This window comes from Ambystoma mexicanum, chromosome 9 (assembly GCF_040938575.1).
Source record: "Ambystoma mexicanum isolate Mex_15411 chromosome 9, UKY_AmexF1_1, whole genome shotgun sequence".
Classification (NCBI taxonomy): Eukaryota; Metazoa; Chordata; class Amphibia; order Caudata; family Ambystomatidae; genus Ambystoma; species Ambystoma mexicanum.
In genome coordinates this window covers 607988309-608015304 of record NC_090931.1, presented here as the reverse complement: position 1 = coordinate 608015304, position 26996 = coordinate 607988309, and the positions used below count along the sequence as shown (strand labels likewise).

The following is a 26996-nucleotide window of genomic DNA, read 5'->3' as shown; positions in this document are numbered from 1 at the left end:
TATCGAATTTGCAATGCTGCATTCACTGAATATATATTGCGGGGGCGAGGGGGTAATGGTGATAATAAATGGGGGGTTGCGTTGAGGGGAGGGGGCTGCGAGGGGTCTCTCCCCGTAAATATATGTGGCAAAGTTGTTTTTTTTCAGAGTCGCTATTTTCGGCTTGGCATCTTTTATTCGCAGTGATCACAGATCCGGGTGGACAGGGATAGCGGCATCAAAGTGTCCAGGCGAGGGCTAGTACTGGGAGTAGGGGTTGCCAGAGCAATAGTAGTATTGGAGAGAGAAGTAGGAGGCAGGGGGAGCAGAGACAGACAGTAGTAATAAAGAGAGAGTAGTTGTAGAGGGAGGATTTACTGAGCGCTCCGTTGCTTCTGGAAGCCAGGTCTGTGCTCAATAAATACCATCATACTAATTATAAAGGGAGCCATAGTAAAGTGGGAGAGGTGTTAGTGTAGAGCAGGGAGTAGTAGTAAAGCAGAAAGAGTAGCAGTTGTGTGGAGAAGGGCGAGTAGCAGTAGTGTGAGGCGTTACAGTGGGGAGAGGATAGCGCTATATGCGATTTTCTGTCGGAGAAAATCACGCAAACCATTTATAGAGTGGTAATAAATATCGCCAGTACATTACCATGCGCTATTTTCTACAAACAAACCTTCATACATTTACTTTATATGGCCTCACAGTGCCATCTAGTGGATTTTTCTTTAATACTGATCACCCATTTGGTTTCTTTTTCTTTCCAAGCATGCACCCCTGCCCTAAAGTTTACCTTTAAACTGGGGGGCTCCCGCCCAGTCCCCATCTTTGATTGACCCCTGACGCCTCCCTTAATCCCTCATATACTTTCTCTTTTTAAGTGCACCCATTTCTTTTTTCCTATTACTTTTCTAACCTGGAATACTATATTATTGCCTATGTTTCGTTATTTGTCCATCCTGTCATTATATTTGACCCTATTTATTTAGGTATTTAGGTATTTCGTTATTTTTACCCCTCTATTTATTGCCTCTTTATTTTTTCTGCCAATGTGTAATCACTGGTTACCGGGGATATGGGTAGGAGGGAAGGTATTACAACCAGAGACGGAAGTGAAAGACATGGGGAGAAGAGAAGGTGGGTGGAGTTGGTAGGATAGAGGAGAGTAGGGTATGAAGTAGAATAGGGAAGAGGTAGGGCGTGATAAGATCAGAAGGCACACGTACACCACCCTAACATCTTTGGTAGTGTAACGACAGGTAGGAAGTCCCAGAGGGAGATAGATAGCCAGCGTCTCAGGGGCTCCAGCTTACACCAAGGCAGAGATAGAAAGTAGGGGTGATTGATTTGTAGTACTAGTTGGGGGTAACATAAGCCTTGGCTCTGGTGGGAATCCCAAGGGAGGTGAAAGTGGGATGACCCTAGCGCCACTTCCCATACCACTTTTCCAACCGGTACACCCTATTAAACCACTGGTCTGTCTTTTTATGTTTTATATCTACCCACCGAAAAAGGAATGATATAATATGTGTTGCTCCGTGTCGTCTTGCTTCCAAGGCGAGCACGTTACCGCTGAGCTATCGTCCCGGGACGGGAATAACTATTATACTGTCTTCTCTGATCCTAAATAAAACCTGTGAAACCTACTGGTGACTCTGTAGTATCTTAAGGCCACCAGTGACACAATGGGCCAGGAGGATAGCTCAGGGGCAATGAGTTTGTCTTGGAAGCAAGACAACGCAGAGCAGCACAGCTTCAAATCCCGGCCTGCGCTTAGAGACTTGTCCCTGGTATTAAGCGCGTTATAAAACATTAATTAATGAATTAATATAAGAACTGAACAAAAGAATGAGGCAATGGAGAGCAGATTGCCAAAAGGCATCGCCAGAGACCTTTTGGCATCCCTCCCTCGTTGCGAGATTTTACTTGGTTGACACCCAATCCTCCTTTATGGTGATTTCTGCATTTGATTAAGTTGGCACTTTTCTTCACAGCCACGTCTAAGTCAAAGCAAAAGACCTTTTGACCAACAGCGACTAGGTTCAACCAGATTCACCCATTTCATAGAATTATACTAATGCAGCAGGCTCACCTGGTTTGCTTACCAGAAATACTTTAAAAGGATTACAGGGAACGCCAACATTAAATGGCGCAATCTGCTGCACTGGTTTTAATCCTGAGACAACAACGAGAGGTTGTGTGCATCTTTGCTTTACAGTGTCCAACTGGGCCTGCTACAATGTGGGAGGTCAGAATCAGGAGAGGGACACAGCGGAATGGTTTCTTTATTCTTTCATGAAAACAAGGCCTGAACTGTCTGCAAGCCTATGATTCTATGCCCTACTCTATAACGAAAAGACATAAAAATGGTGCCGGCAGGATGTCTTACAATAATGAAGTCTCCTGTGCAGAATCCTATTCCAAACTGAGTTCTGTCCCCATCACTACTAAGGAAAAACACAAATGAACAAAGACAGAATTTAGGCCATTGCCCCGAATAAAGGGAAGGAGGCTGGTTTCTGACACTCCGCCCCCACCCTGGAGTCTAAAGCATAGGCTTTGAACCTAGATCCACATTACCATCCATGCAAGGAGTGTATTTTCAGTCTCTTTCTTTCTCAACTCAGGTTTATCAAAGGTCTTTCTCCCTTCTAGTCTGCGATTCTTACAGTCTCTCTCACCCAGGTCTTTGCCCAGACCAGGGTTGTCTTTCTCTCCCACATCGTGGTGTGCCTCAGTCTCTCGTTCCTCACTCTGGGGTTTGTTCATTTGCTATTTTCCCACTTGGGAACCTCTTGGTCATATCCCCACTCTGCAGCTTGCCCTACGCTCGTCCTCCACTCTGGGGTTTTCCATGCCTCACCCCTCTCTGTTTTGTTTTCCCCTTGTACTCCCACCTTTGGTGTCTCTTGGTATTCTTGCCACGTTGTGGTTCTCACCCCACCTTGGGATATCTTTGGGCTCACCCAACCTTGGGGCCTCTGTCTTCTCGGTGGTGCTCCCCAGGAGGATTGGTGAGTCTGACGCAGAGCTATTTATGTGACTCAACAACTTGGTTCTGCATCAGACGCTGCTTGCTCTCCCTTCCCGCGGGCTTCCGGCAGGACCCTGGTGGCAGCTTCCCTGCACGCTGGTCTCAGCTCTCCTCTGCTCCTCTGAGCCATGCCCTTTTGCCTCCCCGCTTGGTGGGTGCTGTGATCTCTCTGTGGCACCCTCCGGCTGTGTAAATGCAACCCCTGGCATACACTTGCGCAGCCTTCCCACACTTCCTAGCAGGATTCTGTCTCTCTCTTGCTCAAGCTCTAGGGGTTAACGAACAGCGGAATTCCACTTGCCCTGTCCCCTAGGGGGTGTTAAACTTAGTGGGTTCACCTCCGAAGTCCCAACAGGGATGGCACCCTCAAGGGCAAAGGAGATGTATTCCATGGATTCTTCACAACACTCAAGATAGAGCACAACTGTACTGTCTTTTGGTTCCTGTTGAGCATGTGTGTTAACCAAATAAATAAGAGAAGGGGCAACAGATAAGTCACTTTTGATTTTACAGGGCCCTTTTGTACATTGACGGGTACAAACCCAAAAATACTGGAGAGATTCAGGCCACCTTTGAAAGGTAAACTTGCAGAACGTATAGGCGCATTTTATTTAGCTGAGTGTGTAAGTCCAACAGCACAAACATGACCACTCCCTCATCTCAACACCTCTACCTGATCTCTCCCACAACCGCCAGTAGTTCCACCTTCCTCCTCTCCTCCTACTCCAGCTCCTCTGGACCCTCCATTCCAAGTTCCAGCCCCCCAAGTCAACCAGCAACCACATCCCTGCTGCCAGAAACACTCACGTAGCCAGCCCTTTTGCACCACCAGTTGCAAACACAGTCCTTCCACCCAGCAAGCTACTCAAACTGAAACCCTTCCTTAAGATAGCCACATTGAACCCTAGATTTGCAAACAAACACGCATCTAACTGCTAGAAGATCTGGGGATTGACTTCTTCCCCTTGACTGAAACCTGGTTTCAGTTTACTACAGCCCCTTTGTTGACACTCTCCTTCCCCCGGATTTCACGATTCTGCTTTACAGCTGTAGAAGAGGTACCAAATGCAGCCCGCACTCCAACCGTCCATTTTGAAGTATCAGGAACGTTCACGCCGAAATATGTGACGTATGATGAGCAAATAAACCAGCAGATAGCCGCAGTGGGGCTCTGTCCAGTACCTATCAGAAGAACAGCACCTATTGAAGTACCGATGCCAAGGAAACAATGGACAGAAAGGTACCCATTGAGAAAACCATATCAACAAATGAAAGGAAATGAAGATCATTTAAGTACAGTCCCTGAAGAAACCAAAAAGGTCTTAATGGAAGGCGAATGGTGACGTCACGAAAACCTGGACTGACTCATATACAGAAGATATGACGACCAGAGAATGACAAAGAGACGATAAACGCCATGGGCCATGGATATCGTGAACCCAAAATGAAAGGACAATGTCAAATATAAGAAGCTTAAGCCATGGGCATTAATGAAGATATTCAACCAGTTTACGCATGTACATATGCTTGGAACCGCAAGAACGCTAAGAATATCGTGCGGCTTGCTTTGCTTAGTAGAAAATTAGTGCGGCAAGGGCCACCTATACATATCTACCTCAAAGGAAGCACGTTACATAAGTATACATCCACTTTGCACAAGAAGCAGGATTAACCAAAGGTTACAAAAGGCCACACGGGGAGAGCTTCATATTTAGCAAAATCAAGAATAAGCGGCAGAAACGAAACTCAGCAGAGGCAAATCGTGCCAAGAAAGCCAAGGTCGTATCAGTAGAATAGGCGAACAGTAGCTACAATTAATTGAAGCGAAGAACAGAATATCCTGCTCTGAAAGGTCAAGAAAAGAAAATGAAGGCAGGTGGTGGGTGAAACGAAAATCAAATACACAAATTACATAAAGAAGAGGCAAATTCACGGTGTCTGAATAACGTGACCAGCCGAGCAAGGAGAAGTAAGACCTTTACACCTATGCATGGCAACAGGCCAGGCGAAGATATCAGAACTTTTCCAGACAGGAGATGCAGTCTCGAGGCCAACCACAGTGAAATAATTGACACATGGCCACTAAAGTGATGATTGATTGTAACAATAATTGGAGGAAGGCCGGGGGAGCTAAGGGGCACCTTGCACCTGGCCGACCATTCTGCGTGCTGCTAAGCAAAGTGGAAAAGTAGGAGTGGGGTTGATGCCAACCCAATCACAATGGACCAAGTAATCTAGGGTCCTATAGTTAGTAGAACCAATAGGACGTCGTACTTTTAGTGACGTCTACAGTAGCCATTTTGAAGGACGGATTTAGATGCCCCACCTGACAGTGTTTACCCAATCCCCTTACTCCGTTACCATATACAGATATAGTACCTATATTAAAGTTACCTTTCCTGAACCAATAGAAGTGCATGCCAACTTTTAAGTGTTACACGTCAATGATGACGAGATTTCAGTATAAATGTTATGTCTTTTATGAAGTTCATTGGAGTTGTGAAGCGAGAGAGAAGATCACACATCCGCTGATATTCATGAGACTACCCGTTTTTTGTTTTTGTCATTAAACGGACTCCCTTTGCCAAACCGTTGAGTTGTCATTATTGATTTGGTGTTGGAGTATTAATCTGCACCCCCATCCATCTCAAGGGTGCGGCTATCTTGTCTTAAAGTGCTTCTGGGCAAACCCTGACTCTATGGGCCGGTTGGGGGTCCAGGAGCACACAGCAGATAAAAAAGTGTGGGGTGAAGGGTATTTATGATCTTCCTTACCCTGGTCCCTTTCACTAAGCTACCCTTTGCTTAATTCTTGTTCAAAATGTTGCCTGCAAGTGTATACTCATTGCATCACTATAGTCGCCATGCACAGACCTCCAGAAGACATCCTTCCAATTTGAAGAAGAATGGCCACACTACGTGCCAACTCTAGAGCTCCATTTGCATCACAAGGGGGGGCTGCAAGGCCCCATTTTCGATATTTGGTTGGAATGCCCCATCAACTAATCAGCCAATTGATGTTGAAACACCTGTGTCTCCTTGGGCCTTACTATGCTGACATAATCTGAGACCCACATTTCAGACAACATTAACTCCTTTTACTACATGTTTTTGTAATGAATTCATCTGTGGTTTGTATGTTAATGTGAGCGAGGAAGTAGAGTTATGTAGAACACAGCATGAAGGTACACATGGAAACGAGAGTTGTGGCGTATGCCAAATTTATGTGCATTTTTGTGTGTTTCTGTCTCTGGTGTGTGGGTGTTTGCGACTTGTGTAACAGACTTTCTTTTTGAGTGCGTGACTGGCTCTGTTTCAGTGCCATCTTGCTAAAACAAATCTAGCAGTTAAAAAAAAATAGCTTCCCCCCAAAAATGGCTTTTAATATATTTTTTAAAATACATTTCAAAACACAATGTTCTCATTTGGCAAAAACAGGTTTTTCAATCCATTTCCAAAAGTAAATGCCAATTTTTCAATCGAAAGTTTTTTCCAAAAGGTTTCATTCAGAAAATATCCCACCACAATGGCTATGAAAAATGCATGCATTAACATGCATACTAAAGTTGAGGACCAGATTTTTATAGTAGTGAGGGTAGTAGGTAGTGTGAGAGGCGGTGTTAAAAGAGAGTGGGGCTAGTAGAAAAGGCAAAAGTGGGTGCAGGAAGTAGGGTAAAGTAGAGAAGTTGGGAGAGAGGGAGACTAGTGAGAGAGTTTGCAGTAGAAGCGTGAGGTGGGCACCATATCCCCGAGGTTGCTGGAGAGAGGAGGAGAGCAGTAGTAGGGTGGACAGCATCAACCCATTATTGCGCAGCCAAACACTACAAAGCTGAAAATATCGAATTTGCAATGCTGCATTCACTGAATATATATTGCGGGGGCGAGGGGGTAATGGTGATAATAAATGGGGGGTTGCGTTGAGGGGAGGGGGCTGCGAGGGGTCTCTCCCCGTAAATATATGTGGCAAAGTTGTTTTTTTTCAGAGTCGCTATTTTCGGCTTGGCATCTTTTATTCGCAGTGATCACAGATCCGGGTGGACAGGGATAGCGGCATCAAAGTGTCCAGGCGAGGGCTAGTACTGGGAGTAGGGGTTGCCAGAGCAATAGTAGTATTGGAGAGAGAAGTAGGAGGCAGGGGGAGCAGAGACAGACAGTAGTAATAAAGAGAGAGTAGTTGTAGAGGGAGGATTTACTGAGCGCTCCGTTGCTTCTGGAAGCCAGGTCTGTGCTCAATAAATACCATCATACTAATTATAAAGGGAGCCATAGTAAAGTGGGAGAGGTGTTAGTGTAGAGCAGGGAGTAGTAGTAAAGCAGAAAGAGTAGCAGTTGTGTGGAGAAGGGCGAGTAGCAGTAGTGTGAGGCGTTACAGTGGGGAGAGGATAGCGCTATATGCGATTTTCTGTCGGAGAAAATCACGCAAACCATTTATAGAGTGGTAATAAATATCGCCAGTACATTACCATGCGCTATTTTCTACAAACAAACCTTCATACATTTACTTTATATGGCCTCACAGTGCCATCTAGTGGATTTTTCTTTAATACTGATCACCCATTTGGTTTCTTTTTCTTTCCAAGCATGCACCCCTGCCCTAAAGTTTACCTTTAAACTGGGGGGCTCCCGCCCAGTCCCCATCTTTGATTGACCCCTGACGCCTCCCTTAATCCCTCATATACTTTCTCTTTTTAAGTGCACCCATTTCTTTTTTCCTATTACTTTTCTAACCTGGAATACTATATTATTGCCTATGTTTCGTTATTTGTCCATCCTGTCATTATATTTGACCCTATTTATTTAGGTATTTAGGTATTTCGTTATTTTTACCCCTCTATTTATTGCCTCTTTATTTTTTCTGCCAATGTGTAATCACTGGTTACCGGGGATATGGGTAGGAGGGAAGGTATTACAACCAGAGACGGAAGTGAAAGACATGGGGAGAAGAGAAGGTGGGTGGAGTTGGTAGGATAGAGGAGAGTAGGGTATGAAGTAGAATAGGGAAGACGTAGGGCGTGATAAGATCAGAAGGCACACGTACACCACCCTAACATCTTTGGTAGTGTAACGACAGGTAGGAAGTCCCAGAGGGAGATAGATAGCCAGCGTCTCAGGGGCTCCAGCTTAGACCAAGGCAGAGATAGAAAGTAGGGGTGATTGATTTGTAGTACTAGTTGGGGGTAACATAAGCCTTGGCTCTGGTGGGAATCCCAAGGGAGGTGAAAGTGGGATGACCCTAGCGCCACTTCCCATACCACTTTTCCAACCGGTACACCCTATTAAACCACTGGTCTGTCTTTTTATGTTTTATATCTACCCACCGAAAAAGGAATGATATAATATGTGTTGCTCCGTGTCGTCTTGCTTCCAAGGCGAGCACGTTACCGCTGAGCTATCGTCCCGGGACGGGAATAACTATTATACTGTCTTCTCTGATCCTAAATAAAACCTGTGAAACCTACTGGTGACTCTGTAGTATCTTAAGGCCACCAGTGACACAATGGGCCAGGAGGATAGCTCAGGGGCAATGAGTTTGTCTTGGAAGCAAGACAACGCAGAGCAGCACAGCTTCAAATCCCGGCCTGCGCTTAGAGACTTGTCCCTGGTATTAAGCGCGTTATAAAACATTAATTAATGAATTAATATAAGAACTGAACAAAAGAATGAGGCAATGGAGAGCAGATTGCCAAAAGGCATCGCCAGAGACCTTTTGGCATCCCTCCCTCGTTGCGAGATTTTACTTGGTTGACACCCAATCCTCCTTTATGGTGATTTCTGCATTTGATTAAGTTGGCACTTTTCTTCACAGCCACGTCTAAGTCAAAGCAAAAGACCTTTTGACCAACAGCGACTAGGTTCAACCAGATTCACCCATTTCATAGAATTATACTAATGCAGCAGGCTCACCTGGTTTGCTTACCAGAAATACTTTAAAAGGATTACAGGGAACGCCAACATTAAATGGCGCAATCTGCTGCACTGGTTTTAATCCTGAGACAACAACGAGAGGTTGTGTGCATCTTTGCTTTACAGTGTCCAACTGGGCCTGCTACAATGTGGGAGGTCAGAATCAGGAGAGGGACACAGCGGAATGGTTTCTTTATTCTTTCATGAAAACAAGGCCTGAACTGTCTGCAAGCCTATGATTCTATGCCCTACTCTATAACGAAAAGACATAAAAATGGTGCCGGCAGGATGTCTTACAATAATGAAGTCTCCTGTGCAGAATCCTATTCCAAACTGAGTTCTGTCCCCATCACTACTAAGGAAAAACACAAATGAACAAAGACAGAATTTAGGCCATTGCCCCGAATAAAGGGAAGGAGGCTGGTTTCTGACACTCCGCCCCCACCCTGGAGTCTAAAGCATAGGCTTTGAACCTAGATCCACATTACCATCCATGCAAGGAGTGTATTTTCAGTCTCTTTCTTTCTCAACTCAGGTTTATCAAAGGTCTTTCTCCCTTCTAGTCTGCGATTCTTACAGTCTCTCTCACCCAGGTCTTTGCCCAGACCAGGGTTGTCTTTCTCTCCCACATCGTGGTGTGCCTCAGTCTCTCGTTCCTCACTCTGGGGTTTGTTCATTTGCTATTTTCCCACTTGGGAACCTCTTGGTCATATCCCCACTCTGCAGCTTGCCCTACGCTCGTCCTCCACTCTGGGGTTTTCCATGCCTCACCCCTCTCTGTTTTGTTTTCCCCTTGTACTCCCACCTTTGGTGTCTCTTGGTATTCTTGCCACGTTGTGGTTCTCACCCCACCTTGGGATATCTTTGGGCTCACCCAACCTTGGGGCCTCTGTCTTCTCGGTGGTGCTCCCCAGGAGGATTGGTGAGTCTGACGCAGAGCTATTTATGTGACTCAACAACTTGGTTCTGCATCAGACGCTGCTTGCTCTCCCTTCCCGCGGGCTTCCGGCAGGACCCTGGTGGCAGCTTCCCTGCACGCTGGTCTCAGCTCTCCTCTGCTCCTCTGAGCCATGCCCTTTTGCCTCCCCGCTTGGTGGGTGCTGTGATCTCTCTGTGGCACCCTCCGGCTGTGTAAATGCAACCCCTGGCATACACTTGCGCAGCCTTCCCACACTTCCTAGCAGGATTCTGTCTCTCTCTTGCTCAAGCTCTAGGGGTTAACGAACAGCGGAATTCCACTTGCCCTGTCCCCTAGGGGGTGTTAAACTTAGTGGGTTCACCTCCGAAGTCCCAACAGGGATGGCACCCTCAAGGGCAAAGGAGATGTATTCCATGGATTCTTCACAACACTCAAGATAGAGCACAACTGTACTGTCTTTTGGTTCCTGTTGAGCATGTGTGTTAACCAAATAAATAAGAGAAGGGGCAACAGATAAGTCACTTTTGATTTTACAGGGCCCTTTTGTACATTGACGGGTACAAACCCAAAAATACTGGAGAGATTCAGGCCACCTTTGAAAGGTAAACTTGCAGAACGTATAGGCGCATTTTATTTAGCTGAGTGTGTAAGTCCAACAGCACAAACATGACCACTCCCTCATCTCAACACCTCTACCTGATCTCTCCCACAACCGCCAGTAGTTCCACCTTCCTCCTCTCCTCCTACTCCAGCTCCTCTGGACCCTCCATTCCAAGTTCCAGCCCCCCAAGTCAACCAGCAACCACATCCCTGCTGCCAGAAACACTCACGTAGCCAGCCCTTTTGCACCACCAGTTGCAAACACAGTCCTTCCACCCAGCAAGCTACTCAAACTGAAACCCTTCCTTAAGATAGCCACATTGAACCCTAGATTTGCAAACAAACACGCATCTAACTGCTAGAAGATCTGGGGATTGACTTCTTCCCCTTGACTGAAACCTGGTTTCAGTTTACTACAGCCCCTTTGTTGACACTCTCCTTCCCCCGGATTTCACGATTCTGCTTTACAGCTGTAGAAGAGGTACCAAATGCAGCCCGCACTCCAACCGTCCATTTTGAAGTATCAGGAACGTTCACGCCGAAATATGTGACGTATGATGAGCAAATAAACCAGCAGATAGCCGCAGTGGGGCTCTGTCCAGTACCTATCAGAAGAACAGCACCTATTGAAGTACCGATGCCAAGGAAACAATGGACAGAAAGGTACCCATTGAGAAAACCATATCAACAAATGAAAGGAAATGAAGATCATTTAAGTACAGTCCCTGAAGAAACCAAAAAGGTCTTAATGGAAGGCGAATGGTGACGTCACGAAAACCTGGACTGACTCATATACAGAAGATATGACGACCAGAGAATGACAAAGAGACGATAAACGCCATGGGCCATGGATATCGTGAACCCAAAATGAAAGGACAATGTCAAATATAAGAAGCTTAAGCCATGGGCATTAATGAAGATATTCAACCAGTTTACGCATGTACATATGCTTGGAACCGCAAGAACGCTAAGAATATCGTGCGGCTTGCTTTGCTTAGTAGAAAATTAGTGCGGCAAGGGCCACCTATACATATCTACCTCAAAGGAAGCACGTTACATAAGTATACATCCACTTTGCACAAGAAGCAGGATTAACCAAAGGTTACAAAAGGCCACACGGGGAGAGCTTCATATTTAGCAAAATCAAGAATAAGCGGCAGAAACGAAACTCAGCAGAGGCAAATCGTGCCAAGAAAGCCAAGGTCGTATCAGTAGAATAGGCGAACAGTAGCTACAATTAATTGAAGCGAAGAACAGAATATCCTGCTCTGAAAGGTCAAGAAAAGAAAATGAAGGCAGGTGGTGGGTGAAACGAAAATCAAATACACAAATTACATAAAGAAGAGGCAAATTCACGGTGTCTGAATAACGTGACCAGCCGAGCAAGGAGAAGTAAGACCTTTACACCTATGCATGGCAACAGGCCAGGCGAAGATATCAGAACTTTTCCAGACAGGAGATGCAGTCTCGAGGCCAACCACAGTGAAATAATTGACACATGGCCACTAAAGTGATGATTGATTGTAACAATAATTGGAGGAAGGCCGGGGGAGCTAAGGGGCACCTTGCACCTGGCCGACCATTCTGCGTGCTGCTAAGCAAAGTGGAAAAGTAGGAGTGGGGTTGATGCCAACCCAATCACAATGGACCAAGTAATCTAGGGTCCTATAGTTAGTAGAACCAATAGGACGTCGTACTTTTAGTGACGTCTACAGTAGCCATTTTGAAGGACGGATTTAGATGCCCCACCTGACAGTGTTTACCCAATCCCCTTACTCCGTTACCATATACAGATATAGTACCTATATTAAAGTTACCTTTCCTGAACCAATAGAAGTGCATGCCAACTTTTAAGTGTTACACGTCAATGATGACGAGATTTCAGTATAAATGTTATGTCTTTTATGAAGTTCATTGGAGTTGTGAAGCGAGAGAGAAGATCACACATCCGCTGATATTCATGAGACTACCCGTTTTTTGTTTTTGTCATTAAACGGACTCCCTTTGCCAAACCGTTGAGTTGTCATTATTGATTTGGTGTTGGAGTATTAATCTGCACCCCCATCCATCTCAAGGGTGCTGCTATCTTGTCTTAAAGTGCTTCTGGGCAAACCCTGACTCTATGGGCCGGTTGGGGGTCCAGGAGCACACAGCAGATAAAAAAGTGTGGGGTGAAGGGTATTTATGATCTTCCTTACCCTGGTCCCTTTCACTAAGCTACCCTTTGCTTAATTCTTGTTCAAAATGTTGCCTGCAAGTGTATACTCATTGCATCACTATAGTCGCCATGCACAGACCTCCAGAAGACATCCTTCCAATTTGAAGAAGAATGGCCACACTACGTGCCAACTCTAGAGCTCCATTTGCATCACAAGGGGGGGCTGCAAGGCCCCATTTTCGATATTTGGTTGGAATGCCCCATCAACTAATCAGCCAATTGATGTTGAAACACCTGTGTCTCCTTGGGCCTTACTATGCTGACATAATCTGAGACCCACATTTCAGACAACATTAACTCCTTTTACTACATGTTTTTGTAATGAATTCATCTGTGGTTTGTATGTTAATGTGAGCGAGGAAGTAGAGTTATGTAGAACACAGCATGAAGGTACACATGGAAACGAGAGTTGTGGCGTATGCCAAATTTATGTGCATTTTTGTGTGTTTCTGTCTCTGGTGTGTGGGTGTTTGCGACTTGTGTAACAGACTTTCTTTTTGAGTGCGTGACTGGCTCTGTTTCAGTGCCATCTTGCTAAAACAAATCTAGCAGTTAAAAAAAAATAGCTTCCCCCCAAAAATGGCTTTTAATATATTTTTTAAAATACATTTCAAAACACAATGTTCTCATTTGGCAAAAACAGGTTTTTCAATCCATTTCCAAAAGTAAATGCCAATTTTTCAATCGAAAGTTTTTTCCAAAAGGTTTCATTCAGAAAATATCCCACCACAATGGCTATGAAAAATACATGCATTAACATGCATACTAAAGTTGAGGACCAGATTTTTATTCCACAAGCGACACAACATTAGACCTCATGCACACTGTAGACGGACTAGATGAGCAGTAATGTGTCAGTCTGCATTTCTGATACGCTGAGATAGCCATACAGCGATGTCCAACATCGAATCCGTAGAAAAAAATGAATGCAAAAAAACAAAGGAAAAATGACCGAAAATGGTAGCTAGTTTAGTATATGTATAGTAAATATTAGGTGGGAGTGGGGTAAGGGTATAAATTAGGGTAGGGGTTAAGGAGGGGGGAGGTGTGGGGGGACTCACCCTGCATTATAAAAAAAAGTTTTAAAAGTTTTGTTTTTCGGTCCAAAAAATTTGGTCATTTCACCATTTGTTTTTTTTCAAAATGTTCACGGATATCCATCCAACATCACCAGCAAATCTAGGACAGTTCATGACCCTAAGGGACAGCTACCAATTAACTGTACTATGAGGATTCTTGTGAAGAACAGGCGAGAAGAGCATCTTGCTCATGGCATGATATGGATGCGTGCCCCCACTGTAACTGATTCACGGCGCTTAAGAAATTGTCAGCTTCGACCTCAGTTTACCCTCTCACCTCACAGTGCACTGAAGCAGCTGGAACGAGGCGAGATGCGTTTTACAAAAACCTGCAAATAAATAAACAAGCAGGCATCCAACGTTTACAAAGTCTGGTGTCCAAAGTCCTCTCCCCATTACTTTAGGATTTGAAAGATTTTAGGGGAAAAGCAACTTCTATTGCCTCTAGAAAATGAAATACAAATTAAGGCTCCTTTTCAGAGGCCCAGAGTGCAAAAGCAAGCTGTTAGACATGCACGCCTTTTACACTCCAGGGCATATTTCAGCCTTTTGGAGGTGGAGAATGAGCCAGAGATGGAATTGACATTTCCACCGTGCAATCCCCTTACAGCTTCAAATGACACATACTTTCAAGCCTGCATGAGATTTTCATGCAGGTGTAAAAAGAATGGATTCCCATTCTATCGCCTGTTTTTTAACCTGCTAATGTGTACACATATAAGTGAACACCTTACTTCTTGGATCCTTGACATCACTTCCTGTGGCCATTTTGGAACAAACCCATCTCCAGCCAAGAGGCTCCTCTTGCAACACCAATCAGGAAAAAAGTGTCTCATTCCAGCAACAGCAAGGACAATATCAGAGAGACCAACCACTGATGGACTAGGCTGCCAGGTGACAAGAGCTTGTGTCATCCCTTCTGAACCCCTTAGGGGTGTACAGCCAGGGGTGTCCCAGTTAAGGGTGGAAAAGTGATGGGTGAAGACCAGCCTCGTTGCCTCTTAGCCTATGCCTTCCTCCCTATTGCAGCTGTGAGCACCCAAAGCTTCCCAATTACTGTGCTGTCTCTCCACACTGTGCACATAACCTATAATGCATTCACTCCTGCTGCTCCTACTCGCCTCTCCCTGTGCTTTCTCCAATCATACTACAACTTCCTCCTTTCGTATCCCTATTATAAAACTCAGCACTCAAATATCCAACTACTCCATTTCTCTTCCACCTCCTTCCAACAAACAAAACCAATGAGCTAACCATTCCTCCTCTAACACCTGTCCACCTCGCCTCTCTTCCTCAGAGACTCAACTCACCTTCTCTTCCTTACCTCTTCAACTGAACATTGCACTCTGGAATGCTCAGTCTGTACGCAACAAAACTTCCTTTATCACCGACTACTTTCACTCCAGCTTTCTCCCCTAGACCTTATTGCCATCACTGAAACCTGGATTTCTCCATCTGACACTGCCACTCTGGCAGCCCTACATGACCCCAAACTATCCTTCATGCACTCTCCTCGACAGACTGGCAGAGGTGGTGGCGTCGGACACCTACTCTCTTCCTGCCTCAATGCCACGTCCTCTCCTACCTCTTTTGAATTCACCATGTCTACTATTGCTCTGCCTCACTCGGGTCACATCATCACCAACTGTCACCCTCCTGGTCCCACTGGACTATTCTTTGATGACCATGGGCAACTCCTTGATTCTCTTTCCACTAAACATGACCTCATTCTCGTAGGTGACTTTAACCTTCCCTCTCCAACCACTTCTCAGAAATCTGAACATCAGTCTTTTCTTAGTGTCCACGCCCTCCACTCTATCCATAAATGACCTACCCATGCAGGGGGTAACTCTTTGGGTCTCTTATTCATCTCCACCTCTCTCTCAGTCACTAATACTTCTGTCACACCATCCATATCCGATCACTCAATTGTTTCGACCACCATCTCCTTTTCACCGTCTGGCCTTTCCTCACCACTTGCTTCACCTTTTACTAAAAGGAAATGTAAACCTTCTGCCATTTCCACCTTTCTCTCTGACCTACAGTTCACACTCTCGTCCTTCACACCTGCTACCTCTTCCACCAACACTGCCTTCTCCAGCTTCCAATCCCTACTATATTACTCATTCTCCTCATACTTTCTACTGCTTAGTTTCACCCCTAAGTCTCAGCATCCTCAACCATGGTCACCGCATTCACATGCTCTCTATTCGCACAGACATGCATCTGCTGTTGCACAAACGGAAACGTACCCACTCACATGAGGACCTGCAACGCTACCACTTTGCCCTGAAATTTCTCAAGTCCACTCTTGATCGAGCTAAAAGGGAATTCTACCTAACCCTCATTGACTCTCACTCCAACCATCCTCGCCGGCTAAAAGGCACCCTAAACTCACTCCCCACTTCTCCTTAGTCTACGACTATCAACTCCCCTCTCACAGTTAATGACATGGCTGAATACTTCGCTGCAAAATTTACCAAAATTGGAGACTCTTTCTCCAGACCTTCCTCACGCTCCCTCCTCCATTTTACACTCTGCCTACTCTACCATCCTCCTCTGCCTCCATCCCCCACTTTAGTGGCACTAATACTGATGGAGTGCTATCTATACTGATGAAGGCTAACCCCTCTTGTGCCTCATCAGACCCTTTTGCTCCTCAGCAAGTCAAGCCTATTGCCTCTATAGTGGCTTCTCACCTCGCTTAACTTTTCAACCTGTCCTTCGACTCTGCTTGCTTTCCCTCTGTTTTCGAAACAGCCACAGTCATCCCTCTCCTAAAAAAGCGTGGGGCTGGCCCGAACCTACCGGCTATCCTTTGCACTGTGTCTCTCCTTCCGCACTACTCTAAAGTGCGTGAAAGGGTTGTGTTCAACCGTTTTACCAATTTCTTAGCCGTCCACAACCTTTGAGACCCGGTAAATCTGGTTTTTGCTTCTTTCACTCCACGGAAACTGCTCTCATGAATGTGTCCAACTTCATTGACTCTCCCAAGCACTGAAACCTATCCTCTATCCTAATTCTCCTTGACCTGTCTGCTGCCTTTGACACTGTTGATCACTCTGATCTCCATAATACTCTCTTCTTGGGATTCGTGATCAAGCCCTTGCCTGGATCGATTCCTACCTTGCACCTTGCCAATTCTCTGTCTCTTCGAGCAACACCACCTCTCAACTCAATCTTCTAACTGTTGATGTTACACAAGGCTCGGTCATGGGTCTGCTCCTCTTTACACTAAACACTTCTGCTCTTGGGGCACTACTCTCCTCCTTTGGGTTCACATACCAACTCTTTGTGGACGACACCCAAATTATCTTCTATTTTCCTGAACTCTGCTCTGATCTCTCTATCAAAATGTCCAACTGTCTCTCTGCCATTAAATATTGGATGGCTTTGCACTCCCCGATGTTAAACTCTACCAAAACAGGGGTACTCTTCTTCCCTGTCAAAAGCTCTCTCTCATCTCTTCCTCTGCCTATCCAGTTCCTACCTGACACTCTCCCCATCTCATCTTCAGCTAGAAACCTCTGCGTCATCAATGACCCTTCTCACACCTTCACTACTTCCAGTTTTCGAGATGAAACAGAAGCTCGCCTCAACCTCCTAAATATTAGGAAAATCGGGCACCTCCTTGCTTTCAAAATTTCCAAGCATCTCTTAACCACCCTTGTCTTCTCTAAACTGGACTACTGTGCCAGTATCCTCCTTGGTCTACCAAACTATGCTTTCTGTCCACTCATCATGATCATTAACTTTGCTAGCAGGACCCTCTCTGAACTCCCTCACTTCACACCTACTGCCTCGTACCGTCACCAGGCTGGATGGCTAATGATGCAAAACAGGGCCAGATTTAAATTTCTTCTTCTGGCTCACAAATCTATCCACAGTAAGGCACCATTCCCCCCCTCTATCCAACTCTATAAGCCTTCTCGTAATCTCTGCTCTGCCTCCTCCACTACCCTTGTGGCTCCTCACCCTACCTCTGCTGCCTCTCGTTTCTGCTCTCTCTTCACTTAGACGGAATTCTCTTCCCTCGGACATCCGAGAAACAGTCCACACGAATTTGTTCAAAACCAAACAAAATGCCTACCTCCTCGCCTCCGAGTTACCCTCTTAATACCTCTCATCTGCCTACTATCTAAGATTTTTCCCTCCCCTCTAACAAGAGTGTCTCTCACTTCCTCCCTCTCCATTCTAGCACTTCACCCATCATAGTCACGTCCCGAGCACAGCTGGCCATACTGCCCACCTGCACTTAAAAATTTCCAATGTTGGTTATCCTCAATCTATGTACGTCTACTTAGCATTGTCCCCGGTGACTGTCCCATTTACTCTCCTCCACAACCTGGTCGGAATGTCCTTCAAGCTCACCCCGTTGTAAGAAGCTCACTGCTTCCCATCAAATCTGATTTCTTATCTATTGTATGTTCTTTTGTGATCAAAAGAGCATTGTTCCTCCTGTATTTAAATAAATAACACATCAATAAATGAAATAACCTCCACTGGCAACTCGGGAATAAACTGAAAAATAGACACGTTTTTCCTTTTGGGCTATTATTATAAGCCAATTTTGTCTCATAGACATAATATAATTTCATATATATATACCCAAAAGTATCACATCCTGCAGCAATAAATGCAAGCAGGAGGATTCCAAAGGATCCGCTGCAAATGCTGTGTAATTTGCAAGTTGCACTTACTTTTTTCACAAAATAGAGATTTTTTATGTTTTTACTTTTTATTTTTGTACTGTTTTGTAAAAGTATAAAATTGCACTCAGGCGACCCCCTCCAGCCTGTAAGTGCTGAGGTTGGCAATCCCCTTCATGCAATTAACACATTACAAAAAGCCCCCACCCCTTACATCTCATACTATTTGTGAGTAGTCTGGTTGGGACAGGTGTCAGTGTAACCATGGTATCATACTCACCTTACTCCCTTCATGTCCCGATACAAGGCGTTGTTTAGAACATACGGCGCGTCCTCCAGTGTGCAGGCGACGTATCGGAGCAGTACCGGCCCTCTGTTTTCCTCTGCGGGGCTCTGCTCCAGGAGACCAATACTAGCACAGATCCTTTTCTTGTTCCCATGAGCCTCAGCATCCTGTGTAGAGAAATCTTTCTGTTAGGTAAGCATACCTGTGATGAAAGCTACACACTGGGGCCCATTTGTCATAGGTGTCCATGTCTGGTCCTTCCAAGGCCATCAATGTTAGCATGAGTTCCAAGAGACATAATCCCAAGCAGGTCGGCTAAAGCAGCGGTGCTCACCAACAGACCGCATGTTTTTTTAAATGGGTACACCAATCACAGGATACCTGAGAAACCGCCGCAGCAATTCACGACTGATTTTCAAGCGACGCGATCTTTGTGCAGCGTATGTGCAGCAGTAAGCTTGCATATGGCAACGGGACATAGACTCACTAACAAAACAGATGCGTATGTGATACAGCACAGTCGGTTCAACACAGTGAAATGGAACCTCTGTGAGGAGGCGTTCACCCGACACAAAAGCTCGTCAGACACAAGCAAGTTCTAGCGCAAGCCTGGCAGCCCTTAAGGTTATAGCTAATTCAATTGATACCTTTGATCACCCAGGAACCCAGGTATCAGTGGGTTAACCGATCCCCTTATTTGTGGATCTCTTTTCATCTTTCCCGCTGCAGAACAGAAGGAAACCAATACTCATTAAGAAAAGGAGGATATTAAACGGATTGTGCAAGGTCAGTATTACGGTGATTAGATCAGAGTATGTTAAGCTCTGACTCTATGATCATTTTAGTTGTTTTTTTCCTTTGAAAATATGTTTTTTATGAACAAAGTAGTTTTACACACATTGTTGTTGCTTTCCATGGGACCCTATATACCAAGCGGCCCTGAGGAAGGTGGGAATACTACATGGCCACCGAAACGTCAATCTATTGATAAAGGAATATAATTATTTGCAGAATAGTTTCCATATGCGACGTTGACCTGGTTGCAATTAAAGGAATGTTTTATATGGGTTTTTATTGGGCTTTAGATCACAAGGTGATGGTGGCTGCAAGCACAGCACCTAGGGCTCATGACAGAATTGCAAAAATGTGTAAAATGTGAATAACAACCCCATTGGTCTGAAAAAGTGGCATAGACCAGGGGGCATTTCTGATGTTGAAACGTAAATGTACATATGAGTATGTAATATGCAACATGTATATCAGCATTAAATAAGCAATGCAGAATGTCTACTGGTAAAGAAAGAACCAATAAATCAAACTTGATCAACTATTAAGAATGAGTGAGTTAAGAGATTTTTGATTAAAGCATTTAATGCTAAAAGGAGTGAAATTGTATGCATACAGCAAATCAGCAGAGAAAATGATCAAATGCTGAGGTACAACTGTAATTATAAATGAGATCCAAAAGAGCCTATCCTACTCCATGCCTGATTTGAAGGACCTCAGTGCTAGTAGGGGTGTGGTTATCAGAGGTTCACAATCATTGCGAGGATTGGCCTGTGCTGTAGATACCACAGTGAGACATGTTATGGAATACCTGGATGTGTAATGAGACAGAGGGATGTGTAATGGGACTGAAGGTTGTGTGCTGTTATTGGGGGGGTGTCATCGGCCGGATCCAAACGGCGGATTGCACTCACCTTATATAGCGCCTTCAAGGCAGCCTGGTGCACAGGTTCTAGGCTCCCCCCGCTGCTTTCCGCAGCTCTTTGGATCTCGTGGAGCCACTTCCGGCGCATGGCACCTCGCAGGCGCTCTGACTGGGTACGGTCAATGCTCGTTGTCAAGAAATCCACCAGGCTCTCAAAGGATTCCTCCTCCGTGCCTGGAAGCTCCTGCATTAGAGATTCAATGTACCTCTGGAAATCCCTGGAGTTAATTCTAATTGCATCATCGGGGCAGAGCTTGGCCGACTTGAGCCGTTCCCGCCCTGGAGGGGAAAGAAAAAGGAATATGAAAAAAAGAACCTCGGAAAGTCATTAACATTTATGCTTGGCTACTAAGTCTTATCAATATATCAGAACATAGAGTGCTCATTAACGATACTATCACTGGACAACAATGAAGTCCTACTATACTTAGATTAACCTAACCCTCTAAGTCAGAGGCCTTCAAACTGTGGGGCATGTGCAGCCGCAACCCAGGGAGGTTGGGGGCGGGGGGGGGGGCACGAGAGCCCAGCATGAAATGTAAAAGAATCTTTTTTGTTAAATATTTTTTTTTATATTGATGGAAATGGGCACAGTCAACTCACATGGTCGGACTGCACCATAAAACGACCTCAGGCACCAATGAAAAAGTGCCCCGCAGTTGCAAATGGATATTCATTCCTTTACTCACACACTGTTTGAATAGTACCCAAGGTTTTTTTTTTGTTAAAATGTAAGCAAATTGTGATATTTAAAGAATATTTATTCAGCAACAATGGTCAAAACTACTAGTTGCATGGTGAAGTGACACCATCAAACAGGCCCACATTGGCCATAAAAGTGGTCCAATGTGACTGGCCTACACTAGCATTTTGCATTTTTGGTACGGCCATCGCCCTATTGGCCAATCCGAGCATGGCGGCTCATCCATAATTGGCAGGAGGCATCCACCCATTGGGGGAGCTCCTGCGCCTCCTCACACATATGACAGAGCAACCTGGACCAGGGTATTTCAGCACCCACGTGCAGGTCCCGGCAGAAGGTACGTTTATGTTAATTTATTTTTTATTTAAATGTGTATGGATGTGGGTATGCTTGTGTTACGAGTGATCGTATTGTGATGGGTGCTCATATGAATAATCGAGTGATTGGTGTGTGTGTGCGTGTGTGTTTTCTTTTGGTTTTTTGGTCCGTTGAGCTGAATTTGGAGGGTAGGGGGGAGGGTGGGGAGGATAAAAATGCCTTTGTTGCACCATACCCCTACCCACCTACCAAAATCAGCTCTCCTTCTGAGGTGCTGTGGAGCCCAGAGGACAGGGATGGTATTTTATTTTTACTGGATATCTATCATAGATGTCCAGTCAAAAATACCATGCTTTCCCTCTTGCCCCCCCTAGCGCCAATTGCAAACTGTTCGGCTTTTTAGCCATTTTATTTTTAATGTATGCTCTAAAATGCAACATTTTAACCCATTATTCAAAATAAATTCACAGGCGGAAAACCTGACCCGAACCCCCATTGATTGGTTCGGTCTCCCTCGCTGCGCTCGGTCGCAATGGCATTTTTGGGGGAAATATTTATGCCCCTCCACTTAAAAAATTCACAAGCTCCCACTGGCCCTTGGACTGTGTTGGGAACGGGCTGGCGGAGCCCAGGGACTGTGGTTGGAGTAGGGTGCGGTGACGGCACAAAATAGTTCATAGCCATTTGTACATACTGTCCATTTGGCATTTTTTCATGCCCAAATTCTGCTAGGCCCAGACCAGAAAAGTTTGAAGACCACTTCTCTAAGTAGTGTCAATACTATATACATTAAGGGGCTTCATGTATATAGTATTGACACTACAGTTAAGATTCCATGACATCAGGCTCAGACTGGCCCATAGTCCAACATGCTAGTGTGGGCCAGTTTTTTGGGTCAAATTGGAACCGTTTGTTAGCCATATTGGGCCACTTTGATGAACCGTTTACATATTCCCTGAAATGCATACTATGCAACTTATTTTCCCCCAAAAACTCTTTCTTAAGCACTACTCAAACTGTCTGTATAACAAAAAGGAATGAGTTGCCATTTGCAACAGTGGGCCTCTGTTTCATTGTTGATCAGGCATATTTTATGCCCCAGTCCAACCTGGAATTACATTGTTAAATAGGAAAATGAAAAGAATCTTTCCTTGACATTTGACATGCATTCTTCACTGATTCTCTCCACATAGATCCACGAGCCAGTCAGTGAGATTCTTCATATGTTTATTAAATCTTATAAATTGCAGTAAATGGCGAACAACCCTCCTCCTCTCTTGACCAGCTCTCATTTTTCTCTCAAGCCTTCTAGAACCCCTTCGCTGAGAGCTAGAATCATCCCATCCATTCCATCCATTCACTTAACAGTTAAGTGAACACAACACTTCCTGCACTTTTCAAATAAAACATTTTATTATTATCCTTTGAACTTAGTTACTCTACTCAAACTCCACCATCGTCCATCACATGTCATCATACTAGAATTTCAACCTTGTATACTCTGACAGGGCCACTAAAACCTCGACTCCACTTTATGTACATCATATGGTAGCTTAATCTTAACCACATCGCTGACTTTGATTCCCAAATACCCTGCTCCTTTTCTTCCATCATATCTCTCCTTCATCTTGTCCTTTTTCCTTTCTAATACCCCATAATTCAAATTTTTATGTGGATCATAATCTCCGTTACCCAAAATGCTCTTCATCCACTTGAGACATCAGTTCAAATGGCCTTTTCCCTGTACTAGGATGTTTCCTTACTCTTTACGGATAGATCATTGCAATCATCTCATCTAGGTTCATACTTGAAGCCCTACACAGCTGAACTAAATTCTTAACCACTCTATTAAACCTTTCCACTAACCCATTTGCTTGGAGATGATACAAGGGCATGGTCACATGTTTGATATCATTCTCCTACAGATATCTGACCTTTTTTGTTTACACAAATTGTGTCCCATTATCCATAATGAGTTCCTTTGGGACACCTTCCCTCAGAAATATTTCTTGCAAAAATATTATCACCACCTCTGTGGTAATTACCCTCACAAATTTCACCTTAGGCCAGTGACTATGATAGTCCATCAAAGCCAATACATTCTCTTCTCTGCCCTCACTCCATGAAATGATCCTATTATGTCCTCAGCATGGTTCTGTCTGTATCTTTGAAGGCACCAATGGAGGCGTTTTAGTAACCAACACTTTATCACTGTTACTGTATTGAGTGCACCCCCTCAAATATCCAGCCATTTCCCTATTCATGCCCGGTCACAAAAAATGTTCTCTAACTAAACCTTTTGTGACGGTCATCCCTGAATGTCCAACATGAGCATTTCTTATGAAATCACCATGAACATCAATTGGCGGTGCTACTTGATGCCTCGTCCTCAATATTCTGCCTTCTGTGGATCATTCTTCCAACACAATGCTACATGGCTTTACCTCCTGACAAACAATCTGCTATTTTATTATGCTGACCCTCCTTAAATTCCAATTCATAGTTATATTTAATTACTCTCAAATAAATTCTGAATAGCCTGGGTGATGTTCTCTCTGCACCACCTGCACTTAATATCTTAGGCAAAAGCTTGTGATCTGTGCGCAATATAAATGGTGCCCCCACAAACATTTTCTGTAGTGTGGTACACCCCATGCACACGCCAAACCGAGTATCCTCTTTCTGTTTGTGAGAGAGTCCTTGAAGCAGAACTGACTGTTACTTTGCACATCTTCTCATCCTCCTGTGTCAAGACAGCTCCTAGGTCCTTACTGCTGGTATCGACTGTGAATATTGTCCTCTTCTTTGTGTTGAATGGTTTCCAAGTGGGAACACTAATTATGCATTCTTTTGCCTTTTCAAAAGCCTCTTTTTGTCACTTAATCCCCTCAAACTTCACTCCCTTTCTCATTCATTCCCTTAGAGGTTCAACAATTGATGCAAAGTCCTTCATGAACTTAGTGCAATATTCACACAAGAATGATAGCAATTCTTCTTTATCCTTTGGTTCTGGTGCATCAATAATGCTCCTGATTAGCGAGTCTTTGGGACTAATTCCATCTTTCGACAATTTGTGCCCCAAGTACTCCACTTGTGTTTGATACAATGTGATTTTTTGCCATTTAACAGTCATGCCATACTCTTGCCATTTTCCCAGTACTTGGTTCAACCTCATTTCATGTTCTATCTCATCTTTGGCATAAATTAAAATGTCATCTTGGAAGTACATAACTCCTGGAATTCCTTTGAAAAGTTTGCCTATTAGCTTCTGAAAGTCATACGCTGCAGATGCCAATCCAAAGGGCATCCTATTAAATTTGAACAGTCCACAAGGCGTGATGACGTGATGAATGTTGTTAAATGTTTACATTCTTGTGTCCCCTCAATCTGGTAATACACGCTTCTCAAATCTATGGTTGAGAATACTGCAGCATCCTGAATGTTGTGTATCATTTCTGTTATATTGGGAAGTGGATGTTTGTCCACCACTATGCTATTAAGTTCCTCAAGTCTATGTACAACCTAATGGTATTGTCAGGTTTCATAATTATTACAACCAAAGAAACAACACTAATTTAGCAAACATATACACAGTAACCAATGGCATCAGGGATATTACTCAGAACAGTTCCACAACCGGCAAAGAAATGGGTTATACAGTGCGGATATCTCTGTGGCAGTCCTTCACAATTCACACCCTAGCTGAGAGGCAGTCCAGTCCCTAAAATAAGTGGAGCTTTGAGCTCAAATGTACTTTTGGTGCTGGCGCACGCTATCGTGCGGTTAAGTCAAAACGGGGTCTCTTCAGGGGGCTGTCGCGACTCAGGAAGGTGGGTGAGGCAGTGAAGAATAAATTAACTAGAAGAAAAGACCAAGACTATTAAGTCTTCGGTGTGGGCCGCACACCCTTTACCCACTTTTGGGTTCAGCAATTTTGTTGAGTAAATCAATACATTTTCATTCAAGTGTAGTTATGTTAAGATCCTTTATTTTCTTAAATGCTTATTTTATTTCATTTTCTCAAAGCTAAAAAAAATATAGCTTGACCATTTAGGCAGGTACTGAGGCAAACAAAAAATTCAACCCTATATGGCTAATGCATTTCGGATTAAAAATCCTTCTTCAGAGCCTGGTTATAAAACTGTGACTAATTCATAAACACAAAAGAACATATATTGTATATTTGCATATTTGCATCATTTTCATATATTAACGTTGTGTGTGACACATTTAGTCAATTCAAAATATACAGGGCGCCCACAGGTACATACATACAATCAACAGGTAAGAAAAACATAAACAAGAAAGTCCCATCAGTGCATTTGTCATGGCAAATCGTAATTCCCATTTGTTATAACATCTGTGAATCTGCTCCGTTAATTATGCTTGGTGCAAATGTAATCCTTCAGTGGATTGTGTCACTTTTATCTCCTTTGTGTTTATTCTGTACTTTGCACTTATCGTTATACACCATGCTCTTATCGTAACTCGACATGCTCGTGGGTGTGACTATGTCTATCACTGTGTTTTCTATATTATTTCAAAACCGTGTCCATGTTCACTTGGTATTATCCATGCATTGTCTGTGCTGCCCTTAAGTGGTAGCTTAAGTGAAGTGGTGAATCATTCCAGTGGGGGTGTGTACTCTACGGAGGCCACTGACCTGCTTGCTGTTGTATACTCTCTCAATACGGAGATGCGTAATCTTGTTAGTTGCATACTAGGATAATAAAAATGCCGATCGTATTAGCACCGTGCTGAACGTATGGCTGGATAGACTTTATATTGTGAGTAGCAATCGGTGCTCTCTATTCGAACATAATCTCTTACCTTGCGGAAGCGTTTGAACGTTCTTTCTCGCTCATGCGCCGGTAGCAAATGCTGCTTACGATTATAAGCGTTGCTATGTCAACGCTCGGTACCAATATGGCCGTACGCTGTTCAGCGTGTCGGCTATTTTGGTAGGGGCATTTTGGTTATATTGTCAATCGTGGCTCTCATCATATGCGTACTTTCTTACGTTATTTCTATATTGGTGAGGACTATTGCAGTGCTCCACAGAGGGTCAATATTAAGTTTTATAAATGCGTGGATAAGTACAAACATATGTGTAATTAATGGATGAATTAGCAGAGCGGGTAAAGATTTGTGAGCAGAAGTCAATACGGTATAAGTGGGATACAATATTCTTATGACATGCGCAAGGGAATTACCAATTTAGCCATTTGTTAAAGGGCCCAGTACTATTATTTCTATCTTAATAGTGCTGATGTCTAGACATTTACATTCAATTGTAACTTAAAATGTTTATATGTATGTAACTCTTCATATCATCATATTATGTTGGTAGGACAAAACAAATCAAAACAACTTGGGTTTATAAAAAACAATTTAGATCCGATTCTTCATTAAGAACTTTCGGGCACAGTGCCTCCAATCGGTCTATCCAATAGGCTTCTTTCTGCTGTCTTCTTTTTCTGGTGTCCACGTGGGAGCCTTGTGTCTCCATAATTTCCAAGACCTGAAACTTCACTTGTGCAATACTGTGTTTCTTCTCATTAAAATGTCTTGCAACTGCTGAGTTAGTATTTTGGTTGCA

At 44.1% G+C, this 26996-nt stretch overlaps 1 protein-coding gene across 2 annotated transcripts in view; it reads right to left on the bottom strand.

Annotated features, from left to right (window-relative positions):
- Nucleotides 1-26996, bottom strand: part of EFCAB5 (EF-hand calcium binding domain 5) — a 361217-nt gene that overhangs the window by 124727 nt on the left and 209494 nt on the right. For both annotated transcript variants that reach the window (XM_069615250.1, XM_069615251.1), the window contains exons 13-14: nucleotides 20366-20655; nucleotides 18660-18832 (exon numbers count right to left, since the gene is read on the bottom strand). In XM_069615250.1, coding sequence (XP_069471351.1) covers nucleotides 18660-18832; nucleotides 20366-20655 — 463 coding nt within the window. The remainder of the gene's footprint in view (nucleotides 1-18659; nucleotides 18833-20365; nucleotides 20656-26996) is intronic.